Genomic DNA, 19,310 nt, shown 5'->3' on the forward strand with positions numbered 1-19,310 from the left:
TTTCATCAGTCAGGACTTCGTTAAGTTTTTTTGTGAGTAACATCACAAAACAACATTGTTAGTCCCCCCACCAAACCAAAACCAAAAGAAAGAAAACAAACAAAAAAAGCCAAATGTGTGTATATGCCTTGTCAAACCTCTCCTATAGATTTACCCTCCTAATGTGTATGTGAGTGGGTGTAGGATGCTACTAACTTCCCGCCAACAATCACTTCTGTTGCTAATGAGAACCCAATACACTTCTTCATAAATAATTTATGTTCACTGTGGAAGTAAGAAAAATTAATAAACAAGTCACTGGTAATCCTACCATGCAGAGATAACCACAATTGACATTTTCATACAGAAACTTCCATATTTTTTCCATGCATACAAACTCATATATTTTTTTCTTTCACCAAAATATCATAGTAATAAACTTAAGATTTTTTATATTCAGATACATATGTACACATAGAATAAATATGTATTAGAATGAAGTATAGATAAATATTATATGATCTTGGGTACAGGAGGATATTCTAAGCACAACTTCTGGATAATAACCACAAAGGAAAAAGCAATTGACTATATAAAAATTAAACACTTGTTTGGGAAAACCCACGTTAAACAAAGTTAAAGGGCAATTAAAACTGAGAACATTTGCAACATATATGACACGTGCTTAATATATACAAAGTTCAATCAGATTAGTAAGAAAAAGATGAATACCCAAATAAAATAGGCTAAGGCCTAAACAGGTAATTCACTAGAAACATGAACAATAAACCCTTGGAACATTGTTCATCCTTATAACCTTAAAGCCATATAGATATACTAGTATGGTTATTACAGGATCAACTTTGGCCTCAAGTGAGTTTAAGCCTGGGCTGTCATTTCCTAGCTTTATGACCTTGGACAAGTTACATGACCTTTAATCCTCAATTTTCCTTACTTGTGGAATACAAGTACTGGAGGCACATAGGATTATTGTGAGAATAAATGCAATAAAACATGTAAAGTGCCTGGCCCATAGTAAGCACTGCATCCTGCCTGCACTTAAGACTGGACTCCAGGGGAGAAGAGAGTCAGGCCAGACACCCTCAGCTACTCACAGGGAGCACCTTATACCCCACTCCTGATAGGACAACCTCTTACAGCTCTATGAGCCAAACAAATGAGTAAAGGTGGTGTAACCTAGGGGCCTACTGAGAGGCCCTGCAAATTTGGGGGTGAGTTTCCCCAGAATACAAATTCGGAATGACTCAAGGGAACTGTGTCTCAGAGGAGTGAATGGACAGTGAAAAGGCTTGGTAGATCAGATAACAGTTGCAAGTTTTGGCTAGTGACTCCTTTAGCTGGTTAAGGGCCTTGGGGCTCTATTCATCAAGCATACGTTAGGTACCTGTCTACTGGGCATTGGTACTGTTATTAGTCTCACTGAGGAGCCTACCTATATCTACTTACCTATCTGTAAATATAGGGGAAATTATATAGCCACTTTTAAGAAAATGCTTAGTATTATATTACATAGGTGGAAGAGCTGGTCTAAGAGACGCCATTGGGTTCTTCTGTTCTTTCAATGAAAGATGAAGCAATGTTCATTCACTCTCTCAATCAGTATTTAGTTGAGCTCCTAAAATATGCCAAATACTATACTAAGTGATAGGGAAACCATAGGTAGGGGGGATAAAACCCCTCTTACCTTAGTAGAAGAGACAGGCAATAATCCAAAAATCACACAAATACATGTAAAATCATACCAAGGTAAATGCTGTAAGGAAAACACACGGGGACTAACATCATGTGGCTGTGTGATAGGGATGGCCTAGACATGTACAGAAGAAGGCAGAGCGAGGGCACGGCTGGAGGGAGGCTTTGGTCGGGAAACCCAGTTCAATATCCTGAGCACATAGGCTTGGTTTTAGGAACTGGGGAGAGAAAGATAAATATGATATCATTCTGAAACAGATGCTTTTAAAAGCATAGTATGTGATAAATGCTCCACTGTGGATATGAATAAAGCACCAGGGAGGCATAAACAAACAAGTGATGAATTTTGCCAAGGTGGTTAGGGGTGATAGTTTAGGAAGATTGCACAGTGGAAGTGACATTTGAGCTGGATTTTGAAGGGCAAGGAGGAGTTCAGCAGTTGGGAAGAAGTTTGGAGCTATTTCTGGTAGAAGAATCAGCAGAGTAAAGACATGTTCAGAGAAAGCTTAGAAAGGAAATGAGTCCCAGGACATGTCCTAAAGTAGTGGTGGGCGATGGTTGGCAAGGAGTTCGTGGGAGGCTCTGGGAAGGTTTTTTAACATGCCCAAGGCTGTTAGTGTTTCCCAGGTAGATCTCTTTTTTTTTTTTTTTTTTAATTTATTTATTTATTTATTTATTTATTTTATTTTTGGCTGTGTTGGGTCTTCGTTTCTTTGTGAGGGCTTTCTCTAGTTGCGGCAAGCGGGGGCCACTCTTCATCGCGGTGCGCGGGCCTCTCACTATCGCGGCCTCTCCTGTTGCGGAGCACAGGCTCCAGACGCGCAGGCTCAGTAGTTGTGGCTCACGGGCCCAGTTGTTCCGCGGCATGTGGGATCTTCCCAGACCAGGGCTCGAACCCGTGTCCCCTGCATTGGCAGGCAGATTCTCAACCACTGCGCCACTAGGGAAGCCCCCAGGTAGATCTCTTGACCTGCAAGGCCCAAGGCAAGAGGAGGCTCAGAGGTAAGGCACTCTCTGTTTTGTGCCTAGGGAGAAGGAAGGTGCACTATTTGTTCCCAGATGGGAAGGAAATGGCCGAAGAATATGATGAGAAGACAAGTGAACTACTTGGTAAGTGACGGGGCCCCCAGCGGGCCCTTAGGAACACTTGGGGTGACCTAAGCAGAGGTAAACACGCATAGCTGAGGCTTCAGGGAGGATCCCAGCACCGCATGTGGAAGCTCAGGGAGACTGAAGCCCTTGAGGCAAGATTGTTCCTGAAAATAATCTGAGGTCAGGGCTGGACACCAGAGATGGAGTGGGCGTCTGCTTGACCAGTAAACCTCACTCCACCCCCAGACAAATAAGAGAGTGAGTAATTCTTCTAAGGTGGGAATGGGCATGTAAAGAAACCATTGGGAAAAAGCTTTACAGAGAAGGTGGAATTGGAAGTAAGCCTTGAAGGCTGAGTAGTGGTAAGGGCAGGCTTTCCCTGCAGTTTTTTTGCCTATTTTTTTGTTTTGTTTTCTGAAGCCACATCGGGAACAAACAAGAATCAGAGGCACAGCTTTTGACCTTGCCTCAGAAGTGGCTCTATTAAATATGTCCCTCATTTTGGAGAAGGTCTGAATCAAAGGGAGTAGGAGGTAGAAATGGTGATTTTGCAGCATTGTCACTTTCATTCCTGCAGCCCTTTTCCTCTAAGAATACGCTCATGAATAGGGGCCGTAGCTCAGATTTCTGGGAATTATTTGATTTGTTCATTCTCTGTTCTCAGGTATGCACATCAGCATTAACCGACTTCCCAGAGCTAGGTGGCTGGTTCTTTGACCCAGGGCCTGAGGCTGTCAGCAGTGGGAGTTGGTCTCTTTATTAAATTTCACCTGAAATGCTAAGACCAATGATAGAATCATGGGCTGGGTTATTTTCTTGTCATTATTCTTGACTTTAATTTCTTCCTGGGCCTGATCGACAGGTAGTATTGGCGAGGGAGTTTCTTTTTCCCTTTTTCTGACAGCTCATAAATGTCTAGAACCGACAACACAGATTACACTGGTTTGCATTCTCTTAGTCTCCAGTCTTAAAATATGTGTCCTGTGCATGTTCAGCCGCAGAGTGAAGTGTTGATCCCTCCTTATTATGAGCTGCTTGGGTTCCAGTCCCAATTGGTTTAGTCTGGTGCTATTAAAAATCTTGATGTGTTTAGCATATGACACTGATTTGGTGGAAACCAATACAGTAGTAATATCCTCACAAACCATTGTAATTTATAGCGCTCCCAAGGGGTGACAGCCTTGGAATGCCTAACAGGGGTGAGCTTATGAAAGCAGAGGTCACGTGGGCTGACCACCACCATCACCAGGCCGGGGACTAGCGGTAGCTCTTCTCCCCCAGCCCCCAGCGTCACCTCTCTTCTCCACACAGAGCAAATAATACAGCTGTCGGGGCTGTGGCTGTAAAAACAAACAAACAAATAAAACCCAAGGCCTCTTAGTTGTGCTTGGACATGAAATTAAAATGAAAAAAAGTCCAGGTCCCTTCATTTGTAGCATCCCACATGAACTTGTCATTTTCCCTCTTGGCAGGTGGAGAATAGACAGTGGCCTCCAAACTCCTTTTTCTTAAAAGTAGAAATGGAGGTTCATAGGAGAATGTTGTCTGACTAAAGTTTACCTAATGATAGCAATGCCGTAACTTTTATTGGGCGCCATGCTAAGTGGTTTACACGAACCAACCACATTACAGCCCAGTGTGGTAGGTTACTGCTGTCTTCATTTAACAGTCGGGAAAAATGGAAGCTTCAAGAGGATAAGCACCTTGCTCAGAATCACACAGCTGGTTAGTTACAGAGCTAGGATTTAAGCCTAGGTCTATCTGATGAAGAACCCATGCTTTAATCCACAAGAACATTCTGTTGGGAGTTGAGGTTATTTAATCCCGTTTTCTTTTCTTACTAAATCTTGTTCTCCCCACAATGACCCGGGTAGGGGCTGGAGGGAGCAGGACAGAGATGGGCGGCAAGGAACACCCCGCTCAAACCACTGGGCCCTTTGAACAGCTGATCCTTTTCTCACCCATCTCCAACCACCCCACCCCACCTCCGCCAGCTTGCAAAGTACTGTTTTTTTTTCATTTTTAAGTATAAATAATCCCAGGGCCTGAACTGACTTCCATTTGTGCATTCTTTGAAGCAAAATATGGACAGGGTTTTTGTGGGTGTAAATGGTAATACTTTCATTTTCTCAGCTAATTATACAAATTGGATAATTGGCCAAACTGGTTTTCTGTCCGAAAAACCCAGAAAGTAATTTACAGAGAGAATTACCAATAGGACATCTGTCTGGGTCGGAGCTCTTCCGGTCGGTGTTAATAAGCATAGTAGTGTCATATTTTTTTTCTACCCTCTCAGTGCTATTCATTCCCACCCCCAACAGTGAATGCTGTATGTGTATTCATAGAGGAAAAAACTGAAGGGCCCCATAACAATGATCGGAACATCAAACCAGCCCTAGAAGAACACAGCATGTCCAGGGGGGCAGCGGCTGAAGGGCAGGCCATCCCCCAGCGATTACATTCGGATTACCGGCTTAATCTGCTTTGGTATTTGACCGCCAGCCTAACCACCCCAGGCTGCATTTGGAGGATATTGAGCACTTTCATCCCCAAGCACTTCACCGGCTTTATAAATGACCCACTCGATTCCCTTCAGCCTCCTCAGGGATGGGACGTGGCAGCTGTTTAATAGCCACATAGCAATGTTGCAGTGTTTTAGGGCAGAAAAGAAGAATCCTGCATCCAGTTTAAGCTGCAGGGAGTATTTAGGAAAGGGGAATGTAATTATCCACATTGGAAGTGGGCCAGGGCTTGGAGCTCTGGGGAAAGAAGCCTTTAGGACCTCCACTTTCCAGCCCACCTGAAAGATGGGGCCTCCTTTCAGCAGTCTGGGACATCAGCCTGCTTCCTGCTGACTTAGGAAAAAGGCCCCAGGCGCTGCCTCCTTCATATATTCCCCATCAGACCCTTTACAGGGTCATTGAAAGTCTCCTTTCCAAGGACTGGCCCTGGCTCAGCCGGGAAGATATGACAGCGTCCCAGGGAGCTGCCTTGCACACACCAGTTTGGGTTTAACATATAATCAAATCAGAGTGACAGCAGGTGGAAACAGTCTTCTGTTGCCGCAGGAGCTGTCCTTGAGTTCAGGAACAAAGACAGGACAAGAAAGACAAGACAAAATGTGTATTTGCATGTGTGCATTCATGCCCACGTCCATGGGAGAAATAACAAGGACTTCACCGATTCATTTGTTGGACCTTATCTCACAAGGGAATGAATATGGAGACTTTCTTCATATTCTAACAAAGAACTTAATTCCAAGGTGTTAAAAAAAAAAAAAAGGGAAACAGCCAAGGGTCCAAATTTCTGTGACCTGAGTGGCTTTCAAGGTCAGCAGTAAGGAAACCAGTAGCTGACTTTCCTCCTCCTTAGGGTACTCCTTGGGAAGGTTTCTGTTCCAAACCCAGTATTCCATGGATAAAAGAGTAGACAGGAAATCCTGGTATCGGAATTGCCTCTCCTGGCCACACTGGCATCATGCCTCAGGACACATGATTTAACAGGGTCCATGATTACAGGACGCCTCACTTATCCAGCCCCAGATAGTTAGGTGTTTTTCATAAATTATCAATACATTTTCAAATAATTGAAGCTTTTCCTTTAAATGCTAAAATACAAAAAACAAATAGAGCTACTTTTTTTTTTAAAGTGAACCTTTTAAAATATCATATATGCTTATTGAATGTTTATAGAATACAAGTTAGCCTTTTACTAATGATTCAAATTCTGGTCTTGAAGTTAGGAGACCTGAATTTTAGCTGTGGTTTTTGCAAGTTAGTGTATCTTTCTTTTTTTTTCTTTCTTTCTATCTATCTATCTATCTATCTATCTATTTATTTATTTATGGCTGTGTTGGGTCTTCGTTTCTGTGCGAGGGCTTTCTCTAGTTGCAGCAAGTGGGGGCCACTCTTCATCGCGGTGTGCGGGCCTCTCACTATCGCGGCCCTCTTGTTGCGGAGCACGGGCTCCAGACACGCAGGCTCAGTAGTTGTGGCTCACGGGCCCAGTTGCTCCGCAGCATGTGGGATCTTCCCAGACCAGGGCTCGAACCCATGTCCCCTGCATTGGCAGGCAGATTCTCAACCACTGCGCCACCAGGGAAGCCTTAGTGTATCTCTCTGAGCCTTGGTAATTCTTCATACTCTCCCCTGGAGAGTGGTGGCAAGGGTTGAAGGAGAGCAGGCAGGGAAGAAATGCTGTTTCCCATTTGAAAAATACAGGTACTGGACTAGATGCTTTCTAAAGGAACCTCCACCTTTAAACTCTGTGATGACTGTGTTCTATTATATCGTGATCCCGTCAGGGTCTAAGGATGCTTGTTTGTCCTCACACCAAATGGTACCACATCCTTTTTAGTTCTGTCGCTGCCCTTGATGTGAGCTATCCCGTCATGCTGTTGTCAGTTTGCCTGGGAAAAAATTAATTTCCTGCCTTATTCTACACATAGCATTTTATACATGTCTGAGTGAGAATCTGGGAGTGATCTTTCCTACAATAAAGCGTGAGATACATGGGTCTTGTCACAGGAAACCGCCACTTAGAGGCATTTGTCGCTTCTGAATTTGCAACTGTGAACACTGCAGCCCAGAAGGCTGGCTTCCAGTTAAGCGAAGTATTACATGAATAGATTTGGATATACTTCTGGTCACAGTCCATTCACTTAAGAGAGAAGAAGTATTTGTGAGAAAAAGAAAAAAGTTGCCTTTAAAGCATATTTCCAAGTTTTACTCTTCCTTATTAATTTTCATTGTAAACTTGGAAATGTGTTTCTAGGGAGAGTTTTTGGCCCTGAGACGTAATAAAATCGCACTGCAGAATGCACCAGACCTTATAAAAGCACATATTAAAGGGAAAATTCAAATTGTGCCGCATACTTTTGTGTTCAGCTTGTGTGCCTTACTTAGAGCATGAGGGTGTTTGGGTTTGGCACCGCTGCCCAGAAGGTCTCAAAGAAACCCATCCTGAGAATCGCATTGCAGCTCTCACCCCCCGGCCCAGAAAAAGGAGCAACTGCGACAGGACGCCAGGCACTTTCTGAGTTGTTTGGTTCCTCACAGCAGCTTCAGGAAGGCTGCTGGCCTGGAGCAACACTGGGACTGCCACCTGGAAGACCCCCATTGCTGCGGGCAGGGAAGGAACACAGGGGTCGCGCTCGGGAAAGCCCCCCGTGGCCATGGTGTGCTGACGGTAGTCACTGTGACAGGGCTGAGCGGGGTTCCTGAGCATCCCAGCAGGGGCCTTCAGTTAGTGTCTACTGCATTAGTCTTTTCACTTTTATGCAAACATCTGGGTTGTAAAATAGAGATGATTATTTGCATTATAAAAGGATGATTCCACTCTATAAAAAATGTACATTAGATCTTTTATAAATAATGCATTTAAAATATGGTGTGTGCCTAAAATTTCCTGTAAATACAACTCCGGGGCTTTTGTTTTAAGCCATGTACACCTGAGATGAGTGAATTTCTATATTTGGACTTTCTGAATCATGAGACAAATCTGCCTATCAGCTTTCACCCTCTTAATTCATTTTTCCTCTGCCCATTTTTAGAGGGAAAAATGCATGTCAGCTCACACTTTTGGGGATCCACATTTTCCCTGTTACTCGTAGCTACACTTTTCCTAACATTCACATCTTCCCTTTGCATGAAGTCACACCTGGGGGTTTCTGAACTCCACTTGGCACCTTTCAGAGCTTTGTTCTAATTCCTTTTGTCTGAGCACCCATGATATGGGCTTTACAAGTTGTCTAATATTGAAATACTCTCCTGAGATTTCAGAGGTTGTGAGGTCCCTGCTCAGATGGATAAAGCCAGTGTAAAAGCCGGTAGCTCCCACTTTTATCCTGTTCCAGTTACCTAATGTGATATTGATGATTCAGCAGAAAGAAGCAGAGTACCTTTCTTCCCCATAATCCCACTGCTTCCTTCTCTCCTCAGTGAGGAAATGGCGTGTGAAGAGTGCCCTGGGCGCCTTGGGCCAGTGGCAGATTGAGGTGGGAGAGCCAGCACTCCCAGCAGCAGGGAGCCTGGGGCCTGAACTCATCACGGAAAGCAATTCCAATGTATGTCTGTCTGTCAGGTGTCTTGGGGAGGCTGGGGGAGTGGGCTGCTGGCCCTCGGGGGCAGGCGCCATGTCTTGTTCACCTCCTCATCTCCAGTGTACCCACCTGGACACAGTGCTCTAGAAATGTTTGCTTCAATGAGTACCCAAAGTGTTTTGGCTTAGTCATCCCAGGGCGAGGGCTCCAGGCCTAGAATGTCACAGCAATGGCAGTATCAGAGGGGAGCTGTGGGGAAGAGCTGAGGGTCTCCCATTGTGCCCCTTGATAGAGCTTTGTGGAGGGGGGAGCCATCCTTTCCCACCCCCCTCCAAGAATAGTCCTCAAGTTGGCTTTGCCTTCTGCAGCCCATCTTCATGCGCAAGGACACCAAGATGAGTTTCCAGTGGCGAATTCGAAACCTCCCATACCCTAAGGATGTCTACAGTGTCTGTGTGGACCAGAAGGAGCGCTGTGTTGTCGTCAGAACAACCAACAAAAAGTAAGTGGCATGGTGGGCACCTGCCTGCTTGTGTATGCGCGAGGTGGGGGTGCGGTTTGACCTGGGGTTAGGGCTCAGACGGCTCCCCACCTCAGAGGGCAGAGAAGCCTGCTGTGCAGCTCTGAGGGAGGCAGGAGAGCTTCACTAAAGTCCTGTAGGAGGTGCTAAAAGCTGAAGGGCTTTCTCTCTGCAGGACCAGCTTGAATATTGTAATCAGTTCCACCAGGGCAGGGAAATTTGAACAATGAGTATCTGGCCCAGTACTTGGCACATACTGGGGCTCAATAAATATTTGCTGGATGAATGAGAGGATGAGGGAATCACCTGGCCATTGCCTTGTGATCTTAAGTGGTTCTGCTGTAAGGTTATTGTGCCTTGACCTCTGGCTGGATCCAGTCCATGATGAACTTGGCCTGGTAACATCACTTTTGGAGCTGGCAGGGGGCCATGGCCTGGAAGGTGCACCTGTCTGAGGTGGCAGTTACCGAACTTTCAAGTACTGGTCTGGGAGCAGCAAACCTATCCCTCCCTGAACTGAGGGACAGTGAGCCGGTGCTTTGGCCTCTTGGAAGTCTCTTGCATGAAGTCTCTTGCATTATGTTTCAAAGGGGGTACTAGACTTCCTTTTGCTCCTCTTCTCATGGTCTGCTAGGGGAAGGCAAAATGTGGGGTTGAGGGGACAGAAGGTGACCAAGGTGGAGATCTGATCCTGGCATAGCTGCTTCTGGGCTGATCATCTTGGAAATGCATTGATCTCGTTTGGGTTTCTGGAGCTCTGACTGATCACAGGAGAAGAGAAGAGCCCTGTGATGACTCGGTCATGACCTGAGTCAGAGGGATTTCAGAATAGGACCAACTCCCATGAAATAGATTTGGGGCAGTGAGATGGGAGGTTTTATGAGTTACTGGTCCACAGACTGTGAAGCCACCCGACATGTCTCATGGGGTGCTAAGCTTAGGCCAGAGGTGTCCCCATCCATCCACTGGTTTACAAGCAGTAAGGAAGACCCAGCTATTTGTCCATCTTCTCAGGTGGTGTGGTGCCAGCCTCCCGTCCCATCTCCCTCAAGGTCCATGATGCCCACGGGGAAGCAGTGTGCCTCTCAGGCTCCCCTGGTGCAGCCCTGGGTTCTGCCCTCCTCTATGACCCCCACACCCTCTCACTTTGGCAGGGTTAAGGGGTGGGGAAGGGGTAGAGATGAATGAATTAATTTCAGGATTATTGCTGTACACGCAGCCAGCAGCCCCTGAAGTGGGCCTTGTCTATAAATACAAAGTCATAATAATAAGGATTTGCGTTTATAAAGCACTTCGAAGCCCTCAGATAAAAGGCAGTTTATTCCTGTTATTGTTCTCATCATTAACAGCAGTCAGTGCCTAAAGTGGGATTTAGTAATTTCAGACAACAGAGAAATTGCCTTTAGGAAAACAAACTCCGTGCTTCAGCAAACATTCCCTGGCGTAAGAGGCCCTGGGTCCAAACTAGGAACAAAAGTGCTTCTGATAGCACTTGAATCTGCAGCCCAGCAGTTTGTGGAGCTGGCTGCTGCCTCCCTTTTGTCCCCCAGAGGTCACTGTCGAATACAGATACCAAGCAGAAATGTGATTACCAGGGAGTGAGAAAAGAGAGGCTAGCTAGCTCACCAAAAAATTCATCTGCAGGCAGATCCTCTGGGTCCCATCTCCTGTGCGTATTCAGCCATAGGTGGCGCTCTTGGCCAGGCGCTCCATGACCAGAGGCCCACTCCGGCGCCCAAGGCAGGGGGAGACATTTTTGAACTGATGGGTAAGGCCAGGTGGGATGGGAGTAGTGCCCCACAGGGAGCAGGGCCGGGATTGGATTCCCAAAGAGGGGAGAGGAGTATGTGAGTGCCCACCTCAGAGCCTACAATGAGATCTCAGGTTCAGTGGCCCAGCCTGGCTCAGCACAGCCTTCCTCAGGATCCTCTGCTGGGAGGAAGGTGAGAGGCTGCTAAACCCCTAACAGGCTCTTCCTGAGCCTAGTGGCATTTTCATCTTCTACCTGGAGTAGATGTCCTATACCTTTACTACCCCTAAATACACAGAACTCAATAGCTATTCCTTTGAGCAGTGTTTAGCTTTTTCAAGATACTTTAAAAATCTGTTTTCTGATCATCACACCATCCAGTGGTGGACAGGGTATGTTTTTTTAAATTTTATTTATTTATTTATCTATTTATTTATGGCTGTGTTGGGTCTTCGTTTCTGTGCGAGGGCTTTCTCTAGTTGCGGCAAGTGGGGGCCACTCTTCATCGCGGTGCACGGGCCTCTCACTATCGCGGCCTCTCTTGTTGCGGAGCACAGGCTCCAGACGCGCAGGCTCAGTAATTGTGGCTCACGGGCCTAGTTGCTCTGCGGCATGTGGGGTCTTCCCAGACCAGGGCTTGAACCCGTGTCCCCTGCATTGGCAGGCAGATTCTCAACCACTGCACCACCAGGGAAGCCCCAGGGTATGTATTTTTATTCTTGTGCTATATATGAATGATCATGTATCTATAAAGTCAGCATGATGAACTGACTTACTGAAGGGATAGTTAGTGATGGTTTCAGTGCCCAGGCCTCTTCAGTTTCCATCACACTGTGGCTTTTCTGATTTGACTTCCTTCACCTGGAGGTTCCATGCCTGCCCCGATTCTGATATTCTGGATTATGGTTACCAGTAAAAGCCAGAGTTCCTTTGTCTATACCTGCCTTGTCTCTGAATAACTGGGTTGGCCATTTCTCTTGAAGGAATTGATTCCAGTGTATTATGTCCTTGGCCCTAGGTAATAGCAAGGGATGAATCAGGGAAGGAAGAAAGTGCTTTTCCAGGATCCCATTGTGGCACCATCTATTCCCAATAAGAGTGTTTGTGCAGAAAGAAGGTTCTTAGCCTCAGCCTAGAAGCTGGCAGCTATAAGTGGAATGAACTAGGATGTGGAGTAGGAAGATGTCAGCTTGAATCTGGCCTCTGCCACATATTACCCGTAGCATTTTGGGCAAGGGTTCCTCATATATCATAGGAGAATACTCATACGTACGTCACAGATTGTTTGGGGAATTATGAAATCGTATATGTACAAACACTCAGCCCCATGCCTGGCCTGAAGCAGGCCCTCAACAATTCTTTGAAAATTAGAACCTGAGGAGAGCTTGGCTGATTTGACATCGGTAATACTAACACTGTGGGAGGGTTAATAGGCATCTCTAGAAAAGAGGATTCTGTGGTCAAATAAGTTTAGGAAACTCACTTTGGTAGGACTTCTGAGTGCCTTTAGTATGTGAATGTGCGCTGTGACTCTCTACAAGGGGCTACTGTAGGCAGGGGTGACCAGTTTACCTGGAGTGTTGATGTTTAAGAAAGAAGGGGAGATTTGCCGACTGATTCTCTAAGGGACGGACTGGCTAGAGGCTTCTCTCGACCAGTCTGGCCGAGCCTGCGTGCAGGTGTGCAGAGCACCCACTGGAGGTGTGTGGGGCGTGGCCCATGTGACTCCACAGCCATCCTGCTTCTACTTTCAGCCTCCTCCAGAGTCTCTCTCTAAAGGCCTGGCCTCTTGTGCCCTTTCTCAGTTCACTAAAAGGGAGAATGGGTTGGGAAAGGACTGCGAATTGGGAAGGGGAGACAGCAGAGAGAGAGTGATAGGGTGCAGTGGATCATTTCTGAAATAGCCAAAGTGAAGGAGCTGTCCTTTTGACACAGTTTTGAGAGAGGTACAGAGTTGGCCTGTTCCGGTCCCTTTGACAGTGACTGAAAGTTCATCTAGGGCAGCTCCTTTATTTTTAGAAAGGAATTTGGAGGAAGAAACTGAGGCCCGGAAGTTAAGTGGCCTGTCCAGAGTCACAGGACAGGGCCAGGAGTCCTCCTGAGAGCCTTTGCTTGCATGTACATCTTTTGGACACTTTTACATTCAGAAAGGAAGCCCACTCTGTGTTAGAGGGAGTGCCCAGGAGACCTGCAGGGTGGCTGGGTCCTGGGGGAAACCACCCCCCATATCTGCCCCATCCTTGGACAGACACAGGGAACCTAGACCAGGTGGTCTGTTACTTTGAGGTGAGAATGTAGAGCGATGGCGGGGGGGGGGGCGGTCAGGAGATTGGGGGGATTATCACTGTAATAAGGGTATCTCCGTTTACCAGTTTTATGACTTGGGCAAGATACCTAACTTCCCTGTGCCTCAGTTTACTCTTCTGTAAAAGAGGATAACAGAAGCAACCAACCTGAGAGGGTTGTTTTGAGGATTCAATGTGTGTTGAACAGGGCCTGGCACAGATTTAGCATTCATAAATGTCACCTTTCACTGTGTGGCTGAGACCAAGGACAGTGAAGGCGGCAGGTGAGAATGGGGGTTGTTGTGCATCAGCGAGAAGTCCAGGAACCACCACACTATAAAGGCTTAGCTTTCAGCAGAAACACAGGGTCTCCTCGGGCAGCGATATGGCCTGTTTCTTCTTCATCCTTAAATCCCCAGCTCATAGCTCAAGGTCTGGGACACAGTTGACGCCTAAGAAATGTTTGCTGCCTACCTAGGGCTGCCTGAGGCTGAGCATTTGGGCTTTTCCAGAAGCACAGTGGGTCCCTCTCCAGTCCAGGTGCTGGTGAGAAAGTGAAGCATGGTTCTTCTCAGGGCAAACCCCAAGGCCAGGGATGGAGATAAGGGAGTGTGGGCTGCTCCCTGAGGAGAGAAAGCAGATGCCCCATACTCCCTTGAAGACTGCCCATCAGGAGCCCCTGAGGAAAATGGTTTAACCTCAGCCAATAAACTAAGTCCATTAGAATGGACTCATAACAGAGCTGAGCCTCCAGACCTACTCTGCCTCCATCCCCCCACCTCGTGAGAGGTGACGGGAGTAGAACAGGGAAGCTGGGGTAAGTCATGCAACTCAAGTTCCCTTTGATCTTGTCATTGCTGTTGAGACCAAGCCCTGGGACTCTTTTTCCAGTCCTACTACCCCTGCCTGGGGAATGTGCCTTGACAGTGCCCCTCTGAGAGTACACAGGTGTGTCCCTGTCCCCCCTCCCCGGCACACAGCCAGGTAGGCAGAAAGGATGTCCCCACGTTCTGCGCAGCAAGGCCTTACACAGTCCCCCTGGGTTCGGCTGAGCTGTGTGTGCCAGGCTGCTTCTCTCCCGGTTCTGCTTCTTGTGTATGTTTGCAGGGAAGATGTTAACACTTCCTAACAAGCCTTTGTGTTCATCTAATCTCTGCTGTTTAACCTTTGACTCCCTCCCTATTATCAGTGTCTGCCACCTTTGCTGGCCAGACCAGAGGCCCCAGAAAGAGCCCTCAGCCTGGGCTGGCTAGGAAGAGGATGAAGCCGACATTCCACCCCGGTTTGTAGGCAGATGGATCACCTTTCCCTGGGGCAGAGTTTGGAAAATAAAGCAAACTTGTGGTGCCATTAGGATCCCCCAGCCCCCACTCCTTTTGAACTGTCAGCCTTTAAGTAAACATTCTTTTCCTGCCACGGGTCCCAGCACCTTGGCGGGGAGTGAGGAACCTGGAGGATAGGGCCCCTGAGAGCCTTCACTAAACTGAGGGATTTGGGCAGGGAGAGCAGGGCAGAAGTGCTGCATTGATGTCAACTCTCTTGAGTCCCCAGGGCATCAGGGCTTTTGAAGTGGACTGGGGGTACCTGCCACAACGACCAGGCCCCTCTGACATATTAAAAGCCCTATGCTCTCCAGGCCCCTCACTTGAGTTTGTCTGTACCTGTCTGCAGCATTTCCCTGCCCAGCCCACATAACCTTGCAGCAGCAGTGATGCCATGCCTGGGTGACAGGTCTGGTAACCACTGGCCAGAGCCTAGGTCATACTTCCACCAAGGAAAATGCCAAACAGTCCTATTGCTAGAGATGAGGAGGCCATTGCTTGTGCTCCAGTGTAATAAGCACCAGACCAGGATCAGGGAACTTTAATCCTGACTCTACTGACAACTGGCTGTGAAGCCAGGCGAGATATTTCACCTCTCTGAACCTGAGTTTCCTCTTTGGCAAAGGAGGTCAAATTATAGACATTATGGGTTGGATGTTGCTATCTGGGTTTGTTTTTTGTTTTGTTTTGTTTTTTAGTTTTTTGGCTGTGCCACGCGGCACGTGGGATCTTAGTCCCCTGACCAGGGATCGAACCCATGCCCCCTGTATCGGAAGCGAGCAGTATAACCACTGGACGGCCAGGGAGGTCCCAGGGTTGTTTTGTTTTTTTACTAAAAGGGATCATCAATCTCTGGACTGCCACCTGCCGATGAGGGGGACCGAGTGTGGTATGTGAAAATGGAGGAGTGGGGTCTCAGGGCCAGCAAAGTAATCCAGGGCCCCAGAGATCCAGCTTCCTTGATGAGTCACATGGCTTGTTCTCTTAGGGATATTTCTCCTTGTGGATGTACTCCCCTCTCTGGCCTACAAGTAGAGTCAGGCTAACAAGGCCTTGAAAGACCCCAAAAGAGGAAAAGGTAGCTGAGGTCCTCAGTAAAGTGCCATGTAAGTGCCAACTGTCAGTTCCCAGCTTTCGAGGGCAGCCCTAGATGTCCTTATTCTGTTTCTTGTTAGCACACATATCCCATTTTCTTTGGGTGCTGAGGAGGTAGGGCTCGCCTGAGCCAATTGTGTATTCCAGGAGGCTTCTTCCACGTGTCTTTGGGAGGACTGAGCTTGAAGTATGAGTCACTCTGACCCCTGGTCTAATCAAGGAATTATGACTGGCCCTGTTCCATTGCTGGACTGGCCATAAGGCCTTTCATTCTTTTCCTTCCAGGACCACTAAGCTCTAAAGTACTGGCATTCTAACTGGCTTCCCTTCTTCCTCTTTGGCTGTGTTGGGGGAATTGTATAGAAGTTTGGCATCACAGGGCCTGATGCCCAACTGTTGGGGTCACTTTGTTGGGTGTTCTCATGGCCTCTTGGTGTCCCCACAGGTACTACAAGAAGTTCACAATACCTGACCTAGACAGATATCAGCTACCTCTGGATGATTCCTCGCTGAGCTCTGCTCATGCCAACTGCACCCTCGTCATCTCCGTAAGAGTCATTCAGACTTCTTGGCCACTATGTCAGGGAAAGGCTCCTTCTTCCCCTGCCCACTTCCCATCCTACTGGAGTCCTCAGTTCCAGCCCCAGCTACTCCTGGGGTGTGCTTGCTAGAGAACAGGCCTGTCTGCCTCAGCATGGCATGAGCTGGTGAGGGCTCAGGAGGAGCCTGATTTTAAAATCATAGCTGGAAGAGGATAGAGGGTGATGGGGAGGGGTGGAATCCACAGAACTGGGGTTCTAGACGGTCCAGAGGCCTACCCCTACCCAGCCATGTGACCTTGAGCAAATCATTCAACCTTGTAGGCCTCAATTTCCTCATCTTTGAATAAAGGGAGTAGAAGGGGCCCTGAGAGAGAGAGAGAAAGAGAGAGAGAGTGTGTGTGTGTGTGTGTGCGCGCGTGTGTGTAGGGAGGGGTGATGTGACTGAATCATGTCCTCTCCTTGGCTCCATCCACAGTACCAGAAGCCAAAGGAGGTCCTAGTAGCTGAGTCAGAGCTGCAGAAGGAGCTGAAGAAGGTAAAGACGGCCCACAGCAGTGATGGGGACTGCAAGACTCAGTAGCGGACCCCTGAGGCCTGCACTTCCAGCGCTGAGTGTGGGTGAGGCTCTTCCTGTAGACGCCTCTGAGACTTCGAGGCTTGGGCCTTTCCGGCACAGGGGCAGCCTCTTTTCTCCCAGGAGCTGTCCAGGCTCTGTAAGAACTGGCCCTCAGGGCACTCCTAGCCCCCGAGTCGTGGTCTTCTCTCCTGAGTAAAGTAATTCTGAGTCACTGTGGGTGCACTGCCCTCTTGTCCACCTCTGATGCTTCTGCCCCCCAGGGAGGGTGCTGCTGATGACATTTCCTTCTCCTCTAGCCTAGGGACCTTCAATATAGAACCTTCCACATAAAGGGAGGTGTGGGTCTTAGATGGAGAAGAGGATCAGGGAGCCCTGACCCCAGTAGGGCAGGGCGTCTTCCCCAACCTGTTTGCATAAACTCAGAGGAAAACCAGGCTGGAAGGGCCCCTGTGCTACCTTACCTTGTAGACCCTAAGTGAAGGGTGAGTGAGGAAGAAGTTTTTAAACTGCAGAAAACCTGGAAACAGCCCAGGATATTAAGACGCTGTGGGTGTAAAGCCAGCCTAAGGGTTGCAGCATTGTGGAGCGCTGGAGTAGGGTGAAGGAGGTCACTGCAGGCGGACAGCAGCTTAGCAGCCAGGAGCCTTTCCACAGTCCCCCTCCATACCCCACAGGTGACACCCACCCTACCACCAGGGCCAAAGGGGTGGAGGGGGTAATGAGAGGTTTTCCTGAAGAAAAGAAACGTTTGTTCTTTGAGACACTGAGCCACGAGATCTTACCCTTCCCTAGCATGCCCAACCCCAAGTTTAAATCTGTTGTTCCTTCTCCCTGGGGTCTTGCCAGCCAGTGAGGAACCAGATCTGTGAACAATCAAGCTTTATTTCTACAAAATGAACATTTTAGCATGTCTCAACAGCTAGCCTGAGGTTGGGCTGGCTCAGAACTCATTCAGAATTTCGGGGTTCCCTTTGTCCTTTCTTGGTTTCAAAGGAAGACCAGGCCACAGTACCCCAGGAATGAGTCCCCAGCCCAAGAGCTTGGTCAAGGGTGGGGTCTGACTGAGGTGGAGGCTGGTGTCACAGGGTATTGGCAGCCTCCCCTCTCCTTCCAGGGAAGGGGCAGGAAGGGACCAACTGGGAAGGCTGGAGCACCTCACCTCACTCTTGTGGTGAGCTGGCCCGGCTCTAAGAAGGGGTGGGCCTCTCTCCCCAGGCCAGATCCTTGCTCTGGCCAACAGGGAAGCGAGGCCCGGCTAAGTTCAGCTGAGCAGCAGCAGGTCCCTTCTTTCCAACTGGTTCCTGAGAGGGATTGCACCCCTGGGTAACCCCAGTGCCCAGGAGTCAGCAGCCTTTATCTTAAGGTGCCTGAGTACCATGGTCACAGGTCTAGGCACCCAGGCAGGGCCGGGGAAGAGGTATCACTGCACCCTGCAGGCAGCAGAGGTCCCTGAGTAGCTGGCTCCTCTGGCCCACAGGCTGGGGTGGCCCTGTCACGGGGTTTGAAAGTCCAGGCCATGGAGGTTGTAAGACAGCGCAGCGTAGAGATGCCTGGTGGTGAAGCGCAGGCAGTACACAGGACTGCTGAGGGGCGTCGACGTCAGAGGGAAGGCCTGCACGGGAGGGACAGGAGTGGCGAGAGCGTCCCCACCGGGAGCCGGGGGAACCCAAACCCAGGATTCCCAGGCCCAGTGCCAGGGGACAGGGGCCACTGTAGGCTTCCTCCCACCCCCTCCAGGCACACCCACTACCAGCGCAGCCCCCAATAAGTCCTGGCATCCAGGAGGCCTGCGGTGGGCAGGACGCTTACGTGCAGGCAGGCCCTTTGGCGCCGGTCCCACAGTCGCACCACACCGTAGTAGGAGGAGCCAGTGGCCAGCAGGTGGTTCCCATCCGTCTGCAGGCAGTACAGGGTGCTGTCGTGGGGCTCTTCCCACTCCATGACACACTTCCTGTCCGGGAGGAGGTGATGCAGGGGGAGGTTTGGGGGTGCCCTCCACCTCCACCCCAGCTTCCCCAGAGGCCTTAGGGAGCCACTCTGGCTGGGAGAAAGAGATGCCAAATCACCAAATTCCTTTAAAACCAGACTTAATGGGGGAAAGCCTCCTCAGTAAAGATCTCTTTCTCAGCAAGTCCCTGGCCCCAGGCAGGTTTATGCCTCGTTTGCGCATCACATGGCTGCTGTGTGTCACCAGACTTAAGAGGCAAGAAAGGCCTCAAGAAAGCTGGGACAGAATGCTGAGGGACAGCACCCTGATGGCTCCCAAGGCTCTTATCAGGGCCTGGTGGCTATGGTCTCCTGGGTCACAGGACCAGGGCTGCCAAGGTGGGGAGCCTAAGCTTGATCTGACCTTGTCAGCTGCTCTCTACCAGCCCCTGATATAGAGTCTCTGTCC

The 19,310-nt window shown here is 48.7% G+C and overlaps 2 protein-coding genes across 6 annotated transcripts in view; one reads left to right on the forward strand and one right to left on the reverse strand.

Moving 5' to 3' along the window:
• The window catches only part of DPCD (deleted in primary ciliary dyskinesia homolog (mouse)), a 19,347-nt gene extending 2,221 nt beyond the window's left edge, over positions 1-17,126 (forward strand). Inside the window, exons 2-6 of one of the 2 annotated variants that reach the window (XM_082408522.1) lie at positions 2,722-2,802; positions 8,724-8,848; positions 9,193-9,326; positions 16,242-16,344; positions 16,814-17,126. In XM_082408522.1, coding sequence (XP_082264648.1) covers positions 2,722-2,802; positions 8,724-8,848; positions 9,193-9,326; positions 16,242-16,344; positions 16,814-16,918 — 548 coding nt within the window. In that variant the 3' untranslated portion in view covers positions 16,919-17,126. The remainder of the gene's footprint in view (positions 1-2,721; positions 2,803-8,723; positions 8,849-9,192; positions 9,327-16,241; positions 16,345-16,813) is intronic. The other variant, XM_082408523.1, reaches the window with a different exon arrangement.
• A 651-nt stretch (positions 17,127-17,777) lies between these two features.
• FBXW4 (F-box and WD repeat domain containing 4) overlaps positions 17,778-19,310 on the reverse strand; it is an 88,016-nt gene continuing 86,483 nt past the window's right edge. For all 4 annotated transcript variants that reach the window (XM_082408323.1, XM_082408322.1, XM_082408321.1 and 1 more), the window contains 2 exons: positions 18,725-18,866; positions 17,778-18,527 (listed from right to left, as the gene is read on the reverse strand). In XM_082408323.1, coding sequence (XP_082264449.1) covers positions 18,408-18,527; positions 18,725-18,866 — 262 coding nt within the window. In that variant the 3' untranslated portion in view covers positions 17,778-18,407. The remainder of the gene's footprint in view (positions 18,528-18,724; positions 18,867-19,310) is intronic.

Source organism: Balaenoptera borealis (genome assembly GCF_965194805.1).
Source record: "Balaenoptera borealis genome assembly, chromosome: 10".
NCBI classification, from domain to species: domain Eukaryota; kingdom Metazoa; phylum Chordata; class Mammalia; order Artiodactyla; family Balaenopteridae; genus Balaenoptera; species Balaenoptera borealis.